The sequence below is a fragment of the Conger conger genome, chromosome 8 (genome assembly GCF_963514075.1).
Source record: "Conger conger chromosome 8, fConCon1.1, whole genome shotgun sequence".
Classification (NCBI taxonomy): Eukaryota; Metazoa; Chordata; class Actinopteri; order Anguilliformes; family Congridae; genus Conger; species Conger conger.
The window spans coordinates 10,837,313-10,862,664 of NC_083767.1; the positions used below are offsets into that span (position 1 = coordinate 10,837,313).

At 38.4% G+C, this 25,352-nt stretch overlaps 1 protein-coding gene across 1 annotated transcript in view; it reads right to left on the bottom strand.

Annotated features, from left to right (window-relative positions):
* Positions 1-4,980, bottom strand: part of LOC133135509 (polypeptide N-acetylgalactosaminyltransferase-like 6) — a 163,135-nt gene extending 158,155 nt beyond the window's left edge. The window contains exons 1-2 of the mRNA XM_061252557.1: positions 4,705-4,980; positions 4,083-4,348 (exon numbers count right to left, since the gene is read on the bottom strand). Coding sequence (XP_061108541.1) covers positions 4,083-4,348; positions 4,705-4,723 — 285 coding nt within the window. The 5' untranslated portion in view covers positions 4,724-4,980. The remainder of the gene's footprint in view (positions 1-4,082; positions 4,349-4,704) is intronic.
* Between the last annotated feature and the right edge of the window lie 20,372 nt (positions 4,981-25,352).

Genomic DNA, 25,352 nt, shown 5'->3' on the forward strand with positions numbered 1-25,352 from the left:
TTTTATCAACGATTAATTTTGAATTGGGAGCCTGACAACAGGGAGGAACACCAATGCCATTAACGGTCAGCAGGGCCAGCTGAAGTTGTGAATACTACGCAAATACAACGGGGTTGGCACCACAAACGTACTTGTGTTATGGATCGTTCTCAATACGGTCATAAACCATGTGACATCTCATCTGCTATGCTGATCTGCTATGCTATGCAAGCTGCCCAGATAACTCTATTTACATTTATTACATTTAAATATTATTTTATTACATGGTGTTACCGAGTGTTGGTATAGGCTATAGGACTGTTAGCTATTCATGTTGTTAGCTTATTTCCAATGTGTCACTGTTAGTAATGCATAAATCAAGAGTTTTAGTAGGATTTAAAGTTCTAGCTAACTAGGCTACGTTTGAACTGAAGAGGGCACGTAGAGGGTTGCTGCAGCAGTCCCCCCCCCCTTATATCTTTGTTTTCTTCTGTTACAGGTCAACCATCCAACCTTTATATGAAAACTAATAATGAGTGCGTACCATCATATTTTTTAATGGATGGCTTGTCATCTAGGCCTAGTTTAACCCCTGTGTTTTACCACAAACGTTAATGGGTTGCTATGTGTTGCTAGGGCCGCCATGACGTCATTGCCAAGGAAATTGTCACGTGATTAAGAATGACCCATACCAAAGTGAAATATTGTGTCCCTGTAAGCAACAGTAACCGTGATTCTGAATGAAGAGGGGCGGGGGGGGGGGGGGGACTTTTCCCCCAACCCCCAATGACTGGACTGGTTACATTCTTAAACACTTTTTTTTAAGTTCTTAACTTTTGTCAGTTAATTTGTGGAATTGACACCATGGTTGAATTCCGGAATAGAGGTCACAAGTTTTGCTTATGGGTTGCAAAGAAACGTGGCTAAGGTTTTAACTATGCTTGCCAGCTAGCTAGTTGGCCAGAGCAGAATATTTTTATGGTGGTTCTCTTGTAACTGAGCCAGCGAGCCTGCTGTTAGCAGTAGAAGTGGTGCTCTCTCAGGTCACTGTTCATTCAGCCGTTTAAAGAGTCTTCCTCACTTGCCCAAATGTTACTTATTGTGTGTGGTTTATGATAGCAAATCATATAACTGTAGAATACACCCACAATGTTGATGCCAACTTGGAGCCTACGGTCACAAGTATCAGCAGCACAAAGTTCAATAATGCAGCTGAATTGCTGAGAAAATAAGTAAAACCATTTCTGTAAACAACTGTTCATGCTGAAATATTCTAATCCAAAACAAGTTGACTCATTCCAAATTTATCAGATTGGTCATATGCACAGTATATAAAACAGTCTGTGAGCAAGAGTGGTGAATCTGACCAAGTGAGAGCCAGTTCAGTAACACCAGGATATGGTTTGAGATATGAGAGTCTCTGTGGACTCAACTAGCGCCTACACTATAACCATGTTGTTTTGTGAAGGCAGACACTTTTCAGATTTTCAAAGCTGATGCCATATCAATAACAACCTGCTGAATATTAACAGAGCTATTGCAGCATACAATAATAGTAACTCTAATTATACCCTAAGGGATCATTTAGAAGTGATCTAACAGTAATGACAAATTCAGTCTGCTATTAGTTTTGAATTGTAAGTTAGCCACGATTGCTAATAATTAGCAAGGCATTATGGCTGCTCAACAGTCATTCAGTTTCTAGGTGACAAAGATATCAAGCAGTAGTAAGTAAATGATGCATGTTATGATACATATTTTCGAGAAACCATGTCAGACAAATTTGCATCCTATGCCAGCGAGTAAACCAGATCACTAATTGTTTAATTGTAATTGCAGCTTTTCTAAAACCACAGGTCAGGACTGAAAATAAGTCACGGGGAGTATGAAGCGGGAGCCGGAATCAGTTTGTCATCCACTGGGCTAAGGATGTGTATTCGATAGGTACTAAATTTGTGTCCTGATATTACACATTTTAACAGTCGGTGGTTTAAAACACTGTCTGATAAAGGCACAATATGTGTTAAGACGAGAGCACACTCATATTATCAGTATTCAATCTGCTTAAGCACTTTCAGGAAGCCAAAATGAAAATAGAAATTCGAAGACACATTGCACAGTCAGAATGCAATTGCTTTCCATTTTGAAGTATTGAGACTTTCACTTTAGCACCCATACTATTTAACTGCAAATGTGCTGACAGCACACAAAAGCTTCCTCATAAATATCCTTATTAGCTGTCCACTCTGCCAAAGAATGCGGATCTTCCAAACAAAGCAACACTTATTTTTTAATAGTGTTTTAGTCCTCCTCACAATATGCAATCATATTGATCTGGAAGTGCGTAAAGAGCAGTCCATTTCATTTTCAGAACAGTGCTAGGTCAGTATTTTCAAGAGACACTTGGAAGGAAGTACCACTATTCCACTACCCATAAAAGTGAAATATGGAACAATCAACCAAGCACAACAATAACATAATGGCACAAAATAAAAATAAAAACTTGTACAACATATGTATTTTTCTGTGAAGGTAAATAATACTTTTAGAGACATCCTAGCTCCTCTTTGAACATGTGGGAGTAATGCAACAACTGTTTCTTTTTCAGTTTCAAAAACTACACATCAAGCCATATTTGTATAATGCACCTGCCACCAGCTTGTAATTGGATTCTGCAAAAATAACAATACCTTAAACTACACTTTATAAATGTCTTAACTATGGGCAATATTTTGCAGCTGTTCATTTCAATAGTTTTACATTTCCAGAAACTAAATTCCAAATTGCAGAAACTAAACTCATATTATAAAGCGGCAATCTTGGCTGAACGGGCATAAAATCAGATGGGCTGGACCACCATGACGCTCCTGAGCAGTTGCACGAAGCTGTCAATCTAACGTTGCCATCTCCTTCACCCACGGAATCAGAAGATATTATTTTAACGTTCAGGTAACAGGAAGTGCATTTTACTGCAATAAACCCACTGAGTTGGACAATGTGAAAATAAAATATGATACAGCTACAATGTATGCTGAATATAATTGCATTTTATTTATGTTTATTCTGGGGTCAACGTACTGCAGCTTCACAAACGGAAATGTATATCCCCACAGGGCAGTCAACAACTAATTTTACAGGCAATATAGTTTGTCTCATGGCTGTGCTTAAGCCAGCCCTCTCATTTCTCATAAGCAGCTGTGCAGGGACTCTTAAGGACCATTAATAGTGAGACTCTGAGACTCTAGACATCAGTTATTCATTTTAAATCATTTAACTTGAAAGACTGCATTCCCTCCAATTTAGAATAAACCCCAACTGCGTTTATTGCCCATGAAATGCAAACAATGGCGTCCTACACAGTGAACTACAAATCTGATAAACTACTGTATTGTCTGGAAAAACTTCAGTCAGGAAAATGTATACATACAGCGTGTAGTGGTGGAATTTGCTGAAACATACATTATTGGTAATGCACAGCAAAAGTCTGCTCTAATAGTGGTAAATTGTTCTTGGGTGTGTTCTAGAAGACACTCAGTTAAAAGAATTTGACTATTTTACATCGAAAATATTTGTGTGTGCAAAACATTATGCACATTTAAATTTAGGATACACCTGAATTATACTTTGAAATACCATAATGTAATCATGTTTTTTTCATTAAAATCATTGTTTTATTGTTTACCTGTAACACATAGCCTATCCTATATACTTTTTGAAAAGTAGCCCACATCACAGGAAAATCAATAATTGCTTCTGATTTGCAAATATAGAAACAGGATGTAGGCTACTTGACCTGCTCTGCAGGGATTTTAAGAAATACAACGTTCCCATGGCTACTAACTTATGTTACACAGATATATAGGTAACGAAACGGGATAATTGCATCAATGACAGAAGCCTACCATGCATGCAATGTAGCTTGTCTACTCCGCTTAGTTTGGCAAATCAAAGAACACGTGCACAGATCATGTCGTTATAGGTTTTAACAGTAATAGCTACATGAGACTAGCTAAACGTAACGTCATCAAAACACCAGATAGCTACGTGTCTCAGGTGATTCATGCCGTGTTTGTAAAGTGTGGGCATTTTTCCTTTCATCATACCTGCTCACCCGTCTCCGGTGACTTGATTTGCCGCTTGTCTTTGTATAAGGACCACAGACCAATGTTTGGCAAGAAAATCAATGCCACCATGAATAAAAAGGTAAATTGTAGCACTCGCTTCTGCCTCCTCTTCATTGTGAATGCACGTCGTAGAGATAAAATCCCCGCTTTAAATACGGTTCCCGTCTTTACAATGTGATGTCCTCTCTGAATTCTTAGATCGGTTATTTGAGCGCAGTCCCCAGGAACAGTTGGCAAACTTTCACCTGGAAGCACAGTAAGCAAAGTCAAAGAGGTATTTTAATTTGTTCCCACATCAGTGCCAAACAGAAATTATGTTGAAGGTATTACGGAACATACATATAACAAATTAACAGTAGGCTACTGTTTGCGTGGCGAGCAATGCATCTAAACTGAGTTGCCTGTTAATAGCAAGTATTTTGGCGTTTAAATTGAATAGCCTGCACAGAGAATATTCCAGTTTTAGTGTCGTCGATAGTTTGAAGCGTCAAACCGAATGATCAAGCCATTGAATGTTACGGAAGCATGAATCAACAAATAAACACGCAGTTATAAACAAATGCAATATTTCGTAATATAGCCTAACATTAAAATGACTTACCGAGGAACCTGATTTGCATGTTGTGGCATCAGCGCCGGTTGTTAGATTATAATTTCTTCATCATTCATGCTGGCAAACGTCAATTTCGCTTTGCACGAGGCTATCGCAGGACAAACCCTTATTTACACACATCGAGGAAACTGAGTTCGATCTATGCTCCAAATTAACCACACAGGCGAATGCTTTATGCTCTGCATTTCTCGCACACAAAGACGGAGCACGACTCCCGTTCGCACTTTCCCTTCCATACAACCTCGCAGTTCACATATTGTAGCTGTGGACCACGTGTATAACGCATTAGCATGAAAACATTCTGAAACCTCACTGATCTATTAAAAGCTAGTGGAGTCTTGTGGGGAGCGCGCAAACAATCTTAACGGCAGTTATTCTCGTTGTCATCAGGACCAACAGCAACGAAATTGAGGCGAATAAAATAAGGGACGGCTATATTTTGTAATGGTTTAAGAGTGATGTACGAGTAGGATGAGAGAGAGAGATAAACCAGTCTGTGTGACACGTAAGGAGGTTTTTCCTAAATTCCGAAATTTTGCAAACGGTACATTCATATGGTGTAGTAAAGTGCCTGTATTGTTCAGCCTACTTTTAGACACGAATTCATGAGGCAGAACCCCAGAAAAATTGCGCGAAGAAGGCCTATATACCATAAAAAATAACCATTGTGTTCCCTTTACAGCAGTGTTTTTGAATCGACCCGTGCACAACGCGTTGATCTGTAAAAATCAGACAGTGCGTTCATTAGCAATGCGCTCAACACATGGAACACCTTTTGTAAAGTTGAGACTGCAGACCGTGCAGACAATTAACGCTCTTTCTTATTAAGCCTCTGCTAATGTATTCATCCAAAACACATTTAGAAACCGCACCCAGAGCGTCTGTTGTTGGGTGTAGCGACACTACGACAGCTGTATTTATCTTAAATCAGTTTCTATAATGGGCATGTTTACAGTACAAATGTACAGTATGTTACTTTCTTTTTCATTTTACGTGAATTTTACATTTGTCAAGGGTAAATGAGTACAGCAGATTAAGTCACTTCAGGCGTGAACTAATTCACTCACTCCTGAAGTGATTTAACTGTAATACTACTGAACAATATCACGGCTACTTTACCCTGATGAAGGAGCTGATCTGGCATTGTGTATGGGGACATTGTTGTAGGCATTACACCAACTTTTAACACATTTCTATTTTTTTCTAAATGTTGTGACAGTAATCAAATACAAGTTTTAATGATATCATTTATAACAGCTGTATAAAGTGGTATGTGTTAATATCATAACCGTTGCCCATGTATTTTACACCTGATAGATTTATGAGAGCTGGGTATTCTTAAGGTGGTATAGAAAGGGATGGGGAAGATGGGCTGACTGGCCTGTTCTTGTCACCAAACAATAGCTTCTTGCTCTTCATTTGAAAATTGATTGATGAGTTGTAAAAATACCAAAAATGAAGTAACATCGGTTGTTGTTTTAAAAGGACAAAGGGCTGCAGGCCAGCTAATCTTGATAAGGCCGTGCTTGAGTGTGTATGGTCCCCCCCCTGGTATCACATCTGGGCCTCACAGCAAGGATGAATATTTGTCCCACTCACTTATCCTTGTCATGGGTGGCAGACCCACAGAACAGGACATACTTTTCTGGTAGTATGGATCAGGGGGAGGATGTTTTTCATACAATGCCACCCCCTCTGTTGTCCTATACCCCGTGATTTTCTGGGGTACTGCTTTCAACCAAAAATGGGGAAGACCTGTATTGTGCCTGATGTCAGAGAAGGGTGAAGTGAGAAGGTCAACCAATATGCCAGTGCAATGAAAATAAGAAAAGGCATATTTTCATTTGCATTCACTCTACAATATTAAGAAAATGTAGTACCTATTTCAAAAGCAGTTGTTATTCATAGAATACTGCGTTTTCTATGTTTTACTTATCAAACCTGTCACACATTCACATTTCATAATAGTACATTAAATGGACCATTCAGACCCATACATAAAAAGTAATTGCAGGGAATTTTCCAACATTGTTATATTATGAGTCTGTGAACAGCACATTCAGCTTTCTACAGCTTCTTCAGTACCTCTAATGGTAACTAGTCGTCTTTTATTATGACTCCAGGCAAAATCTCAAATCCATTATGAAATTTTTGTTAAGAACCGAGATTTAATCTGTCCAATTTGCTTGTGAGTTTAACTCCTTGTAGACTGATACATTTTTTAATAACTGGCAATATTAGCAGTGTTTTTTCCAAAGAAGGCAAGCATTGAGGCATTCATGACTATAATGAATGTATACTGTATTCATTTCTTGACTTTAAAAAATTCAGAAACGCTGCTAAAATGAGTGTTTTTATTATTGGAAGATGTAAAGTTTCATTAAAATGGAAGGACAATGTTGAGGAGGTGAGCATCATTTTTGATAATGATCTGTTTAGTTGTGAGAGGGCTGTGTGTGGTTAATCTTAGGCCCTGCTCATGCTGGAACATCCTTCAAACTCCACAGATCAGCCCCTGCATCTAGGGCCTCACCTTCTCACCACCCAGTCACAGATCCATTACAAAACACAATCTCAGTGTGACTTCCTGTTTTAGAGGGCCCCCCCAAAAAATTATTGTGGCCCCCAAAAGCCTAGGAGATGGCTCTGAAGCCATGTGCCAAATGTAGCCAATCCCCTGTTAGCAAAACTGATTTCCACTGAATATGTAAACACTCCCCCAAAAACTCTTTACTGGGCAGAATGCTATTTGAATGTGTGAAATGGTTATAGTAGTTCTTCGCAAGATGACAACAACAGATTTCCGTACAGAAACAGAAGGCACAACTCACTTCCATGGGCACACGGATACGTGTGTTTTTAGGTTTCCCTCACAGGTAAATAGTGACATTTCTCAGGGTTCATTTCAGAGGATAGGTTGAGAGTAAGTCAGGAGTTTTAAAATGAGGTATGGTGATACAGTCTGGAAATTTCTTTTGGAAATCTATTGAAGACTGGGTTTAAAAAATATATATATATTTTTGGGAGAATGTTCAAAAGCAAAGCTATTTCTCCTTCATGCAACTTTTTTTTTACATCTGATCTTTTTATTTATTTGCTTAGAGTTTCCTTTTTTACTGAGAATATAGCTCTTTGTCAGTTTTGTCTGTGAACAATTTTTTTCTTGAAGCTTTGTACTTTCTGGTTCTTAAATCCAATTTTAGGTTCAATGAATAATTCAGTTGCTACTTGTTTTGGCTGTGTGAAATTCTCACCTTCGGATTTCACAATATAACCATTGTCTTTGTGAATACTGCACAGTTAAAGTTTCATTTAAATCAGGTACTGTAGTTCGTGCAGTACCACACATCAGCCATTTCTTTCCCTTGTTGTGTCTGGCTGGTGTGAAAGTATGCTGCAGTTCCTTTCATCAAAAGTGAGCCGAATTATGTTATTTGAAAGTAGGGAAACAAGGAGATACAGCATCCGTGCATGATTGCATTATATTTTTCCTTTTGTTTTCTTTTTAAAAGCATTCTTGTTTTTCTCATTTCTAATTTTCAGAGTGCTTCTCTTGCTAAATTGCTGATTCTTTGTGCAATGGGCGCATTCTAATCACAGCAATCAGTGGTATTTAGTCAAAGGACTGCAGCCAATTATACAATTAAGTAGTTGTTGGCACCCAGGGGTATCCATTCTTATTCAAAAAATCTGAGATTGGTGCAGATTCTTGTTCTTCTAATTCAGCACCTTATTCAACTGAAAGGTTTCATGAATGAAGACAGGTGTACCAGTGCTGGCTAATCAGTGGTCCTCCCTGCCTCAGAGTGGACACCTGTGTGCTTATTCAGTGATTCATTGAGATGATTAAGGGACTGTGATGTGTTGTTTGCAGTGGCTTCAGGAAGTCTCTGCAACATCTTGGTTTTGGAGGACAGAAACGTTTTTTTTGTTAAGTTTAAAAAGATGTCAGAACCAATTCAAGGCCCCAGTAATCGTGATTATCACACAAACTACAGGCAAATATCTCAGGACTAAATCGATGAGCATCACAAATAAATGTACACACCGTAATATGAACTAGAAGCTATCTCTAATATTAATTATAATTTAACATTGAAAACATTTAAATTAATCTATCAATTTTGTGGATTATTGCTTTCAGGTAAATCGATATATTTGTAGAAGAGTGAAGGCATGTGCAATACAGCCATGAAAATGATCAGTAATGATTTCAATATTGGGATCAGCAATGAAAAGAGGGGCAATATTCATTCTGAACCTGGTGAGAGCCAATTTCATTTACTATGTATAAATTGTTTATGTTTTGCATATTTTCAACCATGAAGTCTAAACGCTGGTTTATATTTCTGTTCCTGTGTTGTTTGTGGAAGCCAATTTCAGTTCTTCAGTGGCAGCCAAATCTAATGAGACAGGAAATTATAACTTGATGTCTGTAAGAAATGAGAATTGATTTTGTTTGATGGAATCTGGGACGTCTCCAAAAATGTCAAATTAGTTCCAACTCTTGGTCAATCATTGTAATTAAATAAACACTGCTATGGGTGATTGTCAAGCACTTGCTTTGTGTACTGAAAACAGCCAACAATGAGCTTTTTGTTGTCCTTATTCAGAGGCAACCATGGAGTCATGTTGATCAAAAATGATTAATGTTTAACTGAAGGATAATAAAATGACAGCTACTTGGAAAGGCTCACTAAATGCATGTAAAATTCTGCAAAATCACAAAACAGTGAGCAAATCTTGAAGGCTTTTAATTTGTCATCTCATTTTAGAAAACGAAAGTTGTTCAAATGATTTCTGATTTCAAAATGTCCATGCTGTACGGCCATTTTCAGGAATGGAAAGTTTCAAAGCAGAATCTTGAGCTTACTAGTGCTTCAGTTACACATGTCTCATGAGCAATAATGCTCAACAAAACCCCACTGTGTGTATTCTTTAATCCTAGATCTGTGATACATTCCAAACGTGCCATTGTGAAAAACACTCATGGCCATTGCCTCCTGTAAACTTGCTCAAATGGCCAATGTCAATTCAGCATGGAAATCATTTAAAAAGACAGCCTAAGGTGACTGATTAAGTGCTTTCAGAAAATGGGATAAAATATTTACAAAGGATAAGAGAAAAATCGAACCTTCAGCAAAAGAAAATTGCTTTTGCCAATGTCTCTGTAAATGGAAAGATACAACGTGCACTTTGCCTCAGTGCTGTGTTTCTGTACAATGATTTGTTCAATCCTCTCTGACCCTTATTTCCCTCTGATATCATTTCAGCATGCGCTGCCTACACTCCTTTCATACCTGACCCTTCTTCACCCCAGCAGTTATTAGTGTTGTTATTATTATTGTTATTATTATTATTATTAGTCATATAATAATAATAATAATAATTATTATTATTATTATTAGTATTATTATTTAGCTCTGCAGTTACAATTCAGAAAATTAAAAATCACATATGGGTAGCTAATAAAGAGAATGTACAGAAGGTGACCTTTGAATTAATGTGCTTTGAAATATGTGTTCTAAAGACGTTCTGAAATTGCTTCAATAAAGATAAAACCTCTAAAGTATAAGGACAGTTTCAGCATAGCATAGCACAATTAGCTGCTGCAATGCCAGAAGCTTGCTGTTGGACTCTTGCTACAGTATATCTATACATGGCATTACTCATGAAATATCTCCACAGTTCTATAGTAATGTGATATACCTGTACCTCTGACTGAGCATCTTTTATCATAGGTTCCACTGAGGGCTGACGGGTTGGATGAGCTTGGAGTGAGATGCTTCGCTGCCTCTGACACTTAACTCACACATGTCCTCTGCCCCTTCTGTACTCCGTGCACAATAACGCGCAGGATGCTACAAAGACCACCGCCGCGTCAGAGATGAAAGATCTCATACAGACGGTGAGCAAACGCCATTACTGTATGTGGTTTAAAGTGTAATCATATTCTGTTTGATTGCATTTCCCGCACTAGCACATAGCAGGAGTTTTTTCTTTCTGCAGTCTTATTCAGGCTTGAGTCTCTTCCCCGCCAAACTGCATAAAATATGCCTAAATAAATAATTAGGTGTGTTAGAAAACTGGGAAATCAACATCTGTGTGCCCAGAATCACATGCAACCAACGGCATTGGCTATCTCCCAACTATACTTCCATGTCCCAAAAAACATTCACCATGGATTCCAGTGCAATGTGATTTCCTCAACATCCACATGCAGAAAAGTATGCAATTAGATGCTCTAAATGAAGTGCATGAATAATCTCATGTCTCTATGAAAAATAAAGGTTCCACTTTGCAAAAGATGCTTATATGCAGCAAGTGATGCCGTTGTCAGACTATTTCTCATCATTTGATTGCGTTTCTAATGATATCCATATTGCAGAAATAGGTTTGCATTCGGTTCCTTGATGGACACAAGTGACTTGGAATGCTTCAGTCAGTTCCGTCTGAGCCTGCAGTCACTGCAGGTGGCTCATCCCAAGGGCCGGGCAGAATTAGTCAGATGCCATCTCATCATTTTTTAGCCTTTGGAACTCAACAGGTTTTCAAATGAGATCACCATCTGTGCTTGTCTTTTTTTCAAAATAACTCTCATCTGCTCATTGACCGGTAACTCGTTGAACTCCAACATCTGAAAATGTGTAAAATAATGAGTTTTAAACGAGTTTTAATCTAGTGCTTGCTAATTGCAATTCTGTGCCCTTCTGTAATTAGCAAGGGGCTATAGTTCCATACAATTTACAACAAGGGAGCCCATTCGATAGAAGCTTTATTGTTCATTTTTTGTAGATGCATTAAAAAAAATTGATTCGATTGTGTAGAGTTATCTGATTCCTAAGAACACAATGCGTTAGAGGGAGAGATGGCATTTCCCAGCATGTACTTAAAAAAGAAAGCCATATTTGAAGTGATAAATATGCAACACATTTTTATAGAAATCTCACTGTGATGCTCTGGAAAACATGAACAGTGACAACTACAAAAAGGAACAAAGGCTTTTCCTTGAAGCCACATGAAGGAGATACAAGATCATCCTCCTTACTCACACATTCCCCGAGTAAGTAGTCCTGCATGAAGCTGTGTGTTTTCACTGCTCTAGTCCCTGAATACTAAACTGTGTTCCACTTACAGCTCTGCCAAACCTGAGTTTCTTTATCTACTGTATTTTGACATTTTCATTGTGTTCGGAAATTCAGTTTTAACAATGAGCAAACTGTTAAAAAATCTACAAATCTAGTGTTATGTGTGATGCCATTATAAAAATAAATGTTGTGACAACCATCAGCCCAAGTGTTTAGTGATCATAACAGTCTAATTTGCTCCAGAGAAGCTGTGATTATACTCAGGACTGTGATACTGTAATTTGCATTATCATTGAAAAGTGGTGTGCACCATCGATTCAAGGTGGAAAGTCCAGGGGGCAGAAAGTGAAACTCCTGATGCTGTTTTCGTTATTACTCTCCACTTAAGTAATCAATTAGAGCAGGTGACTTAACTCACCTCACCTGGTTACCTGGGTCTCAACTGGGTGAAAACAAAACAAAAACCAGCAGACCCAGTAGCTCTCGAGGACCAGGGTTGGAGACCACTGGAGTAAAGTGAGCCAAATTACAGCACAGCGGTCAGGTCTGTGTTTTCATTTCTCTAACCTGACCTGAGACTCCGAGCTCAGGTTTCTGGGACATCCTCCTGTTTTCTGATACTCAATATGTGTCTTCTATGTGTGAGTTCACTCTCTTTTGAAATTATTTTGTTATTGTAGTCCAGTGGTATAACCCTGCTCCTGGAGAGCTTCGGGGTCTGCTGGTTTTTGTGGTTCCTCTGCACTTAATTAATCGATAAGGGCAGCTGAGTACAGTTAACTCACTTCACCTGAGTACTTGGGTCTCAACTGGGTGCCAAGGTGAAAACAAAAACCAGCAGAACATTTGGCTCTTCGGGACCAGTGCTAAAGACTGCTGCTTTAAATCCGATGCTATACTACAGACCAGTGGTTTCTCGGCCCTGGGGACCCATAACTCCAATCCCATAGTTTTAAGGTTTTTAACTTTTAAGTTGTTTTGAGGGATTATTCACCCTCTTTAGTCACATTGTCAGAAAAAGTAATGCGTGCCATAAATAATGACAGTCCAATATTCATAGTGCTAGATTGCAAATGATTATGGTGTTTTTTTGTTTGTTTGCTTGTTTTTTTTTGGGGTTTTTTTCATGAATTTGCTCCCAATTGCTTTGCAAATGATAACTGGCCAAACCTGCATTGTAATAACACAATGCAGGTTTGGCTTGTTATGATTTCCGTTGCCTTTGAATTCTTAAATTCTTCATTATTAACCAGATGGGTAGCTGTAGTGGCCTTGTGTCTTTTGAAAATAGAAACCTGTTGGAGGCCACGGCTGGAGAACAGACTGTGCTCCACAAGCTGTACACGAACCTCTGAAAGCAGGGCTGCCCAGCCCTGTTCCTGGAGATCTAACACCCTTTTGACTCTAACGAAGGGCACCTCATTCAACAGCTCGAGATCTCAGTGTGCTGCTAATTATTAGAATCAGGTGTGCCAAATTAGGTTTGAAATGAAAACCTACAGGATGGCAGCTCTCCAGGAACAGGAGCTGAACATTTTGAAGGCGAAGATACAGATTTTCACAAAGTCGGGCTAAACAGTAAACATGTTTAAAAGACCTAAGGTAATGGCTGGCTTTGTCTAAACATAAGGCAGGCTTGCTGCTTGTTCAGATGATTTGTGAATGTGTTTGTGCTGCTGAACACAATAAAATATGGTCTTTAGAAAGAGATGATTGAGTTTTTTTTCTGCCATAAGCAGTCATGCTTGACTTTCGCTTCATAAAAAAGGGGCTAATCAATTTCCCACTGGCAGCTGTGTTCATGCTAAACTGGGAGGGGGGGAGGGGGTAATTTTGTTTTGAAGCTTCACATCTATGCCATTTTTCTAGCATAATGGGCTACACATAAAATGGACTATTTTGATTAAGAGGTGCCGAGGTGTTTTAGCAGGGTATCTTGCAATAGCAAGGCACCATTAACCGCTAATTCAGATTCTGTGTAAAAGCCTATCTAAAGAAATATATTTTTATGGTGACTTCTTCAGAGTCTCCATAGTTCTTCAACTGTGAATGGTATTTACAGTGGGGCTGATCATTTTCTATTTGAGAAGATATACCATGCACCACGAGGCATGGCGATATGTAAAGATTTAGGTAAATTCATAACATACTGTATGAACGTGGGACTTCTTCCACCTTCTGGTATCTGCTCTGTTGGTGGAAGAGTTTCCGTATAGGCTCAATGAAATCACTTTGTTACCCTTCCATTCAACAAATAAATCAATGAAATCTCTTTACTAGACCTGCATTTCTGTTTCAATACTGATCACTGAGAATGGCAGTTCAGCTACTTTTATGCACTTTATAAAATATGTTCTGGCTCCTGCTACTGTACGTGCTCCTGTAAAGCTTGTAAAATTGTCTTCCAAATAACATTATATATCGACACTATATTGTGTGCGCAGTAATAATATTGAAATATACAGTATATAACCGCAAGGAAAGGCACTATCTGGCACACTGTTTTTAATCTATTATTTAATTTTAATTGAACTGGAACTCCATGATTTGCAGTTTCAGAAAATAGTTCTGTAAATGCCAGTGCCATAATTAATAAAATGATATTAAGGTATGAATCTGAAGCAACAGCAGAATGCATCGTTCACATTTTTCATGTCAGCCGACTAAGCCATTCATGCAATCCGGCCAGTTTCACAGACTCATATTAAGTGTAGTCCTGGAATGAACTGAGTTTTCTATGGATAATCTTCATTCAAATCAATCAATCAGACTAATTTAGGTCAATCTGTGTCTGTGAAACTGGCACTTGATGTTTAATTATTTCATTCTGAGTGTATAATTTTCCAAATAGCCGCTAATATAGTCGGCTTGTATAAAAAAAAAAAGAATGATAATGAAAATGAAGTTATATTAAGTTAAAGTTATCATCTGGAAAACAATGGTTTCTTTCATGTTAAAACAATACGATACAATGATAGTTAGTGGGTGACAGAAAAACATAAATTTTCATCATAAAGTGGTAAACAATGTGCCTAAACATAGTAATAGAGGTGTAATAACATTTGAATGCAGGCTAGGTGAATTTAAGCCACATTGATGGACTGCATGAACAGGAATAAAAGCCGCTCACATTCCAAAGTGAATGTAAGTGACTTATCTATGGAGGCCTGCAAAACATTTGACTCATCCTATTTGTATTTTATTTTCAAGTACTTGAAAAAAAATATGTATCACAGAAGATTTAAAGAGATCCAGCTCATTTAAAAGAGGAATAACTATTCTTGAAGCCCTTTGAACATGCGAGGAAGGCAGTGGAAAAAAACAGCTGTTGCTGTTGGAATCGATAGTGCGGGAGTCTGTGTGCGCTGCGATAAGAAGAGCACACTGGGTTCCTCAGCGAAATAACTCACACTTTCAGCTGTAATCAAAAAAATATCCCCCCACTTGTTCTTCGCTAAGATTAGGCTTCAATCAATGCCTTCAAAATTGACTGGCTAACCTTAAAATTGTCTATCCAACAGCAAGGCCTGTCTTATGTCTGCTGGTCTAATCAAATATAGACAGGAGAGATTCTCAGAGTGATAAGATTAGATTTAAAGCATGAAATTGTGGCATTTTATAAGAGCTATAATCCAGTTATTAAAAGATTATGGAGTCCAAGATGTGAGATATGACGCTGTATCAAATTCCTCTCTCAGTTGAAAATATTACCAACTCTGGTAGAGACAAAACATTTCAATCCCCTCACCGAAAACAATTCAGCGCAGCCTTAAAGACACAGGTATAACTTGGGTCTAGACCTTTTTCTGAGGATTCTCTCCTCCTAGCAAACCCAGAAGCTAGGCTGAGGCATGTCCCAAAGCAGTTATAAAGCAGACAACCAAAACCCTGCATCAGCAAATCAACAAAGTTCCACTCTTCCACTACAACTACACAAGAGCTATAAATACAGTCCGATATATTAAAAGCAAATACCGATCAGTAGTAACAGCACTTTTATGTGCTACTGTATATAGGACACTCCTACAGTTGGTAAACACATACTAAAATAAATAAATAAATGTTGTTTGCTGCTTTTATACCGCTGTAAAATGGGTAGGATTTGCTACAGAAATCCTTTGAACACAGACATATGGTTGCACGAATGAATGTTTGACCACTTTATGTTTGTGCTGCTGTGTCACACTGACCTACACATGGAGTATCACAGCACAGTATGCACACACTACTGGTCTCAGAGTAGTGTTGGAGCATAGTGGTATTAGGGAACTCCACTGGCCCTGGCCAACAACAACAACAACTGTCCCTACCCCTCAGAGGAGCTACCAGTGATTTTCAGGGGGGTGAAACAGCTCACAAGGACACACACACACACACACACACACACACAGACACACACATGTATACTTACAGTACCCCTGCACATATGCAGGCACACACGTACACACACTTTTTGTCTCATTTTGGGTAAGTGTTGCAAATGCAATGCCAAAGCAGGTATTTCCTATCCACAATGGCCTAAAGAGCATGACCATTCCTTGAGGAGTTTTGGGGAATGGGGCTTGGTGAGAGAAGAGCTTGTGGTCTAGTGGTGTTGTGTTTGAGTTTTCAGAGGATTTCAGTTTGACTGCATTTGACTGAAGCCTGGCTTAATCCTGGCTTTTATTGTGCAGCAAAAGAGGGACAACTTGTTTTCCATGAGGTCACAGAGCAGCATCATTTTAATCAAACTGGTTTTTAGATGCTGAAATCTGTCGTGGAAGACAAATAGTATGTTGTTAAACGCTGACCAGCTTCCCTTTCTTTTTGTTTTTATCCTGTTGAAGCATTGAGTCAAAACAATATTTTGGTTTGCTTTTAAGTTTGTGTCCCTTGAAATAAATAGTCAAACTACTCAATCATAAAGGGTAAAATAAAGTCAGTACTAGGCCCTATATGACACTACAAGTACCATAACTGGGGCCAGATCGTGAATGCTGTAAAGTATAGCATGAGCTTGACGGTGTTGCACATAGAGCTATAGACACCATAAATAATCAGCTCTGCATTCATTGAGCCAGGTTTCAGTGTAAACTGTAAACAGGTGGTTTCCATCTGTGACAGAAGGTGACTCAGACTTGTCTGTCCTCGCAGTTGTGGGCAGATTATCCCACCTGCGGGATACCAGAGGAGAAAAGGCCATAACTAAAAGGAGGCACCTGTTAGTGACGAGACGGCAAAGCAACCGTAGGATACAGAGTGGAGTGGTCTGGCACACAGCAAAACCGCCTACTGTTAATTCAACTCTAACAGTGCATACTATGAGTCCAACAGGGGTCATACTGTATGCATCTGTTAAGGCTGGTTTATACTCCGTCGGGCGACCGTCGCTGCAATGAGCAACATCGCTGGTCACAGTGACATTCAGTTTATACTTCATGCTTGAAATATATTTCGAATAAATCAACGACCATTGTCAATGTCGGGTGACGTTAGAACGTTCATGAACATTCTGCAATTTCTGTTGAGCGATGGAGTATAAATTTAATTCGACATTGATGCAGGAGTGTAATGTTTGACAGTCGATTATGGGAAAAAGAATACAATGGCCACAGTGCTGAACCACAGGCTAGAACTACTGGAGATCATTTGTGTTTAATTCAGGCCACAACGGGTGACCGGTGAAGGGAGATGATGCGGTGTGTGATATGCATGTACTTTTCCTGATCTTACGTACTGTAAGCAGCAGGTGCAGTGGCACAGGCAGAGAAGTGCAGTAGTAGCCCAGTTGATACTGCAAGGCAGTGAGCTGGGTAGCATATGAACTCAGTTTGTGGATTTTATAGGGAAATAATCAGCAGCTGTGGGTAGCTGTTACAGTCTTCTCAGTAAAAAAGCAGCCTGTTCTCCAGGACTGAGATTCTTGGCAGTCAGGGATACGGACAACATCACATTCCCAAAAGCGTAACTAAGAGCTTGAGGTGGGAGGATGTACTGTGGATGTTTGGAAGAGTAACTCAGTTTTTGTGGGATTCCGATGTGGCTGCCGGGTAACAGCAGAACTTTGTAGATTTGAACCTGTATTGTTTTGGCTATGAACCTGCCTTAATGGAATAAACAAACTAGACTCCTGTTTAACCAAACTTTCTAAAGTTTACTTGACACCAACAATGTAGAATTTAAAAAAGTCCCTTGGTTATAAACAATAATTGGATTAGGAATAAACTTGACCTCGTAGCGACTCTTCCATGAAAGGATATACACTGCCATTAGAAATGTAGGTACTTATCAATTCAGAATGATCTCATTCGCTATAATGGCACTGCATTAAAAGGGCAGGGCAGACACAGAATTGCAGTGCAGCGGTGGATGTATTTATACTCAAATGTATTTACGAAACAGCCATGACCTTTCCTGGGGACAAGACATATTCTGAATTATTTACACATGAAGACAATGCCTTGAAAATAACACACGTCACTTTTCTCAAAACCTTAAATCGCTCAACTCAAACTAAACCACAGTAGTAAATCTTGGCTACTGGTATCCATTTTAAATTAAGTTAATACAGAAAAGGGAATAGTTTCTGCATCTGGATCTCCTACATGTCGTTCCACTAGACAAATAAGCATAAATGAGATATAATGTACATAAGTGTGTTTACTTTACTGCTGATTTCCTTCTCCCTTTTATCTCCACTGTCACTTAAGCCTCTTCTCCTGCTTTTTATGGCTACTAATATTGTGTGAGCCGAATTGCCAGAATTATGCTTTGACAGAGTGGGTTTAATGTTCACTCTGGGGTCATATGAAGTACATTACAACCCAAAGGCAAATTCATCTTTGCAGCCCTATAAAAATCTATGCTAGAAATCCATAAACTTGGAATAAATTCATTATAAATGACCAATGTCCCCCTGCCCCAAGGGTTTAGTAAAAATTTGTCTAAGGCCATGAAACACCTTTCAATATTGCTACATTGTGACTTTTTATGCTATAATTGCTGTCAAAACTTCCCATATGAAATATTACTATACCTCCTGTTATGTCAGCATGTTTTTCTATTGAAGTTTCTTATAGTCAAACAGTAACATGAAGGTACATGGGCTGCCCCACAGAGTAATAAAGTTGCTGTAGTTGCTGAATAACAAGGTACTTCTCTAGACTAACCGCAAAACCAGGCCTAACACAACTTGTGTGTTTTGTCCTTGTTTTTAAAAAAGTGCTATACTTTCTACATGGTGAAACCAAAGTCTATAAAAAATGAGAATGTGCACTTTAATCAATAGCAAATTGTTTCATTGAAAATCTGAAGTTGTGGAGTACAGAGACCAATCAAGAAAAAATATGAATTTGTCCCAAACATTATGGAGCTCAGTAAATATAGTATATTTATTTTGTATTGAATACAATAATGGAATGCTTCTTTCCAGGGTTGTTCTCGGGGTTTGTCATGTGCAGGGTACTAAGTGGACAGGGTGTGCTATTAATGATTCTCACTCCTACTGAGTACAAGCAATTCACTCAGTTGTTGTGAGGAGCTTTTTATGCTTTCAACAGTTTTGCCATGTTTCTTCATATGCATTTTTTTATTTCTCCATCCAGAACAGGCACATAATCTGTGGCATTTCTCACTCAGGAATACCCATGAAGCATCGCATTTCAAATCAACTTTTGAGGCTTTGCTTACAGCATGCTTTCAGCAGAGCTGAGACTTACTTCAAGTAAGAAAGATCCGCTGTGATGTCTTAACATACAGATAATTGCTTCATAAAAGCTTCATGCCCAAGTGCCTTCAAACTGGTGTACTTTTGAGATATGGCAGGCTTTACTCTCATCTCAAAAGAACGAGTCCATGTATGCTGCATTGGTAGAATTTCACACCTTTTTGCACTTAAGGCCTGACTTTCTTGATAAGGGCAAGGTAATTGCGAATTAAGTTATAAAGAGAACAGACTGGATATGCAGAGAGGCTACTCTCTCAGAAATAAAGTGACAGCGGAGGTACATTTGTGCTCTTCACGGATCAAATTTCCCAAATGCACCCTGAAAGTACACTAATGTTCTCTTCGGGTGCAAATGAGTACATTTTCCTAGCAAAAAAGGTACAAATGAATTATATATTGTTGGCTAGGGGAATAACTTTATATACCTACAGGATACAGCCCCAGTGAAAGGCATTTTTCCGTACGTTTATTTCTGGGAATGTATGACACCCACCATGGTTTTGCCTTAGATGTTTTAGGCTGGTCCAGGCTATTACTGTAGCTGGCTATGACAGGGGCACAAAACTGACTTTGTCTCGCCAGGGATAAGGTGAGTTAGACCCGCAATTGTTTCTCTGGTTACTGCTCCATTGAGTCCTCCCAAAAATGTTCCAAATGCTCACAGGTTATCAACTGCTGTCATCGGTGAGAAATTGGCCCCTATACTTCTTCCCCATTGGGCTGTAGCTCTGCTACCTCTAGCGTGCCACTGGGTTGTGGCTAACACACGGAGAAGTGATTGCATGCACCTCTGCGGTTCACCTCCATTCAGGTTTGGTACTTCAAAGGTCACTTGAGAGTCACAATTCCAAAATTGGATAAAAAAATTAAAGTAAAAGTAGCTTATTCATATGCATCCACATAACCTCAGGTTATTGTACAGATTCAAATACTCAATTACAACACACGGAAAATGCTGGGAGAACTAACTGATGGAATTATACTATTGTCCAATGCCATTGTGCATCACCGTATTGCAATACATCTGGTTTAACCCTTTGAAGAGTGGGTTTTGGGGATTTTTTGATTGCTTTCAATTACCAGTAATGATTGATATATTGGCAGTAGAACATTTTAATCACATATTTATAATCTTGTAACTTAACGGGTTAAATTGTTATTAGGATCGTCCAATTTCTTGACACAAGCTTAAAAATGACATACCCAAAATAAAATAGTTACTTTGTAGCAATAATTAATAGTTAAATAGTTTTTCTTGAACTCTGGCATAACCCTGGTGTCTTCTGAAAGGTAACACTTTTGGGTTTGTTTTCCAAGAGTCAGAATTGCTCCAGATATCACTGAAACAAAGTTACAGAAGCTGAAACACAGTGAAAGGGCTTTTTAACTGAAAACTTTTCTGTTTTTAATTATTGTAGCTGTGGCCTGTGCGCTTCAAATTCAAAATTCAGGACCATAATTGTTCTTTTATAATCTATGTCTTGGCAGTTTTTGCAGACTCCAAAAGGAAACATAGAGTCCTCTATTTAGACTGCAACTAAATTACAAATACGGGTCAGAGATGATTGTACTTGGCCTCATCGCTTTCGAGAGAGCCAATACAAAATGTTGATAATAGCATTTCCATATACAAGTACTTTTCTAGAAGTATAGTATATAAACGGTGTAACAGACAACAATGATGGTTCCTCCAGAGAAATTCTAAGTAAACAACAGACATTCTATCAATGTTTCTCAGACTTAGCACATTTTTAGAATTTGGCACATTTAGCATTTGGCACGCTGGACCCTGACATTACCTTATTTCTTGTTGTATGTGGATTTCCAAAATACAGAGAAATCCACATACAAGTGGGTGGTTGTTTTACCACCCACTTGTTACAAAATAAGGAACTGTTGTCACAAAAGCAAAGGTATGTTAAAATAGCTTATACAGATAGTTTTCAAAGGGTATATCCTGTTACCATAGTGACTGAAAATTGCGGGCTGAAAATGCAAAAGAACCCTCATCGGCCCAGCCTTGGTGGGGGGGGGGGGGGGGGGGAGGTTAAGGGGTTAATGATAATGCAATTACTGTAAAAAAACATATATTTGTATTGCATGGTGTTATCTATGTATGTAGTGTATGCTTTGATAGCATGGCAAAGCAAGCTACTTTATGAATAAATTTCACTTCCTATTATAACTATACAGATTATTTTCTGAATAATCAGGGTTTCTCCACAAAGGAACTGTCTGCTTGTATCAGACAGAGTTCACATCATTCTCTTTTTCAAGATTACATTTTGCCCCCAGATCAAAGAACCCATTATTAATATACTGTAACAAGACAGACACAAACACAACGACCAAATAACAATAGCACTGTCTACCTTGAAAAAGTACAAAGACATGAGGACATGTACAATAACTCGATTGGAATCACGACTGCTTGTAAATTGACCACTGAAATAAAGCTCTTAGTGAAATGAAGTTTCTGAAATAAGAACTACTTACTACATTTGAGTTGAGGTAAAGCTCTGAAATATTATGTGTAGGAAGACTCATAATCTAAAATGTGTCTGTAGATCATTTGGATCACCTCACATGAAACTTAGAGTGCTTTGAAATTAAGCCTGAGCCCCTTTGAAAAAATATTAAAATCTATGAAATATTTATTTGTGGAGGTTATGTGCCCCATCGAATATCATCTACAATGATATGTATTTTGTCTGTCTTTGTAAATGCAGACTCTTTCCTGCTCATGCAAGTTAATTGATATTGTAAACACATACTAGAAGATATGGTGTATATTTGTATGAATATTAATGCCACTATCAGACAATGCAAATGATTTGCAGTAAATTCAGTTTTAAGAACAGCAGGTTACCAACAAACATAACATGCTCCCAGTCACAAGAGATGGATCTTGCTTGGCACTGGCTTTCTAATTTTGTGAATAAAAATATGCTCTGTTGTAAAAATGAATAACTAAATGACTGGCCTCATCTCTCTTTCAGTGACAGCAGTACCCCTGGGCATTTTTAGTGTTATATGTTCGGTTGAAGCTTTTTTGAGGTGGCGAGCTATTGAATTTCAATTGCCTGTACTTCTTTGGGGAAGAATGCCCAGAGGTAGAATATATTAGACAAGTACATCCCTGGAATAAAATGATATCTATATTAGGATCTGTAATGTCAGGCAAGGGCAGGAGTGAATTCACACCACTCTGTAATATATCCTGCACATTTTCTGAAGATAGACCATAATGTGTCAGAAATCAAAACTTATGAAGATGAATGCACACTGCACACAAACAGATAAAGTATACCTTTAAGCTGCAAATGTCACATTGAGGTAACTGCCGAGGTTAGCCGGCAGCTGGCTCTTTTCTGTCACTTTCTAACATGACAAGGCTGTAGCCTCAGTTGTACAACTACACCATTCCCTGTCCCTTTATTCCCCGCAGTGGAAAAACTGATTCACCAGTGGAAATTGAAAGAGTATGTTTGTGTGTGTGTGTATGATTATTACTCTTAGCATTAGTTGCAGTATGCCGTAGGGAAATGGATGTAACGACATACAGTAGCACCTATGCAGAAAACACTGACATGCTATTATAACCTGTTTCTGTTCATGTTCATATTTAATTGTTTTTGTCAAATGCTGTTTGAAAGGGAGATTTCTTTAATGAGGACATTGGGTTAGTTGTTTGCTTCCTGAGCCAAACTATCTGGAACATACATACTGCCTTTTCAAATTCTGTTCACTTATTATCTTTTTTTCATTCCACATTAATAATTTCTAATGAATTACCATGTTCAAAGGTAAAACATTTGATTTGAATAAAACGTAAAACGGTTTGGTATGAATCCAAACACACGCCACACTCCTGCTCTGCAATAGGATATTATTATTGGGCAGTATTCAGACATGCCAGTGTTGTGAATATTACTGGATATGCAGCGTTTCTAGTTCAAAGTTCAAGGCTGCATCTGTGCTTTGAATTCTACCAGTTCTGAAAAGAAATCAGTTCTATTTCAGTAAGGACACCCTGCTTTTGTACTGTGTGCATGTTTTTCTTTCACTACCAGCTTGTTATCTGCCTGGCAATGGATAACACTATAACATTCACGCATGTGTATCTATGTGTGTGTGTGTCTCTCTCTCTCTCTCTCTCTCTCTCTCTCTCTCTCTCAAACACACACACACACCCACACACACACTCACACACACTCCCAGATCGATTTCCACTGGTGTGCTAGCTGACTGAAGCTCAAAAGCACAGATAAAACAGAGGGTCCATGATTTCCTGTGAGAAACGCAGGTGAAGTCGAGTCAATGCACTCATTATTCTTTATTATGGCTGCCTCCTTCCCCCAGTGGAGCCAGGCTGCAGAGAGGGAATCATGGGAGCTGTGGTCCTAATTAGCTCCAGAAATACCCCACTAACCGCAGTAATGAGCCCATCAAATAGACCTGTTGAGACTAGGGTGGGGTCACTACCATCATCTACCTGTGTCACGAGGGTTAACTTTCGTATGCTAAATACCACCAAGGGGGTAAGGTATACTTACTTATCAGAACAGATGTCAGCTCAAAGCACCATGGCTCTTCTTTCCTGGGACTAATTTGACATTTCTATCTGCAAAGTCTTTCTGCGTGTTCTGCGGGGCAGGGCACCCAAGTCGTTTGTCTCAGTCAAGAAAGTGAAAGTTAATCATACATTTCCTTCGCTGAGCTCTACACCCTGTCTTTAATTTTGCACTTAAAACCCTTCGCACAAGTATGGCTTCTGGAATTTAATTAAATGTGTGATAATTCATCTTGATTTGTGTTTGAACAGCGTAGACGTTAACTTAAAAAACAGATGAATATATAATTGTAATCTGTGAGTAAACGGCTATTTTCAGTTTTCTTTTAAAAGCATCTATACAATAGTTACAGAACACATTTGTTATGTTCCTGTGTTCTGTGTGTTAGTATGTTTCATGTTTGTACATAGCACTAATATACTAATCCCAACTAACATATAATTTGTACAGTACTAATTATACTAACACACTAATATGTTTGTCAAACTAACAAACTAACATTCAGTAGTTTTGGGTATTTGTAATTTAAATCACTTAACTAACTTACTAACGCATCTCCAGTTTCAATTCTGTTCTGTAACTCCGCCTCCCTATTCTATCACTGATTACTTGCTTAGTTTCAGCGAAGTATTCGCACCTGTCTCTCCTTATCTCTCCATCTCCTGATTCTCTGCAATTGTCTACTCTCTAGTCCAGAGCCGTTTGTATTACATGTGTGTCTTTGTGAATCCAGTCCGCGTTTTCGTTTCACCCTCGTTATTGTCCTATTACCCTTTCATGTGTCTCACCTGATGTTTATTTGTTAGACCGCCCTCACTCCCTACGAGGACAGTGCTAAACAAATAACATGCGTTATTATCATTACAATTCACATTGTGTTCATTTTTCATTTCATGAAAGCTTAAAAAAAGAAAAATTAAAAAGTTAAAATCCTTTCAGGTGCATATCTCAACCTGCCATCTACTAATATTATTATTATTATTATTATTATTATTATTATTATTATTATTATTACTTATTATTAATTATTATTATTTTATTATTATTATATAATAATATATATTTTTTATGTTGTTGTTATTTATCTGTTTGTTTGCTCACCAACTGAAGACGGTTTGTTTTATTTTTGGTGGTAAAAGCAGAGTGGAGAGGTCTGTGCGGAACACACGCTGTAATCACTGTCTGAAGATAGGACACCGTTTACAGCTCACTGTTGGATGCTATTTCAAAACATACAAAATGGAGTTAAAAACTATTTTTCAATGGGGA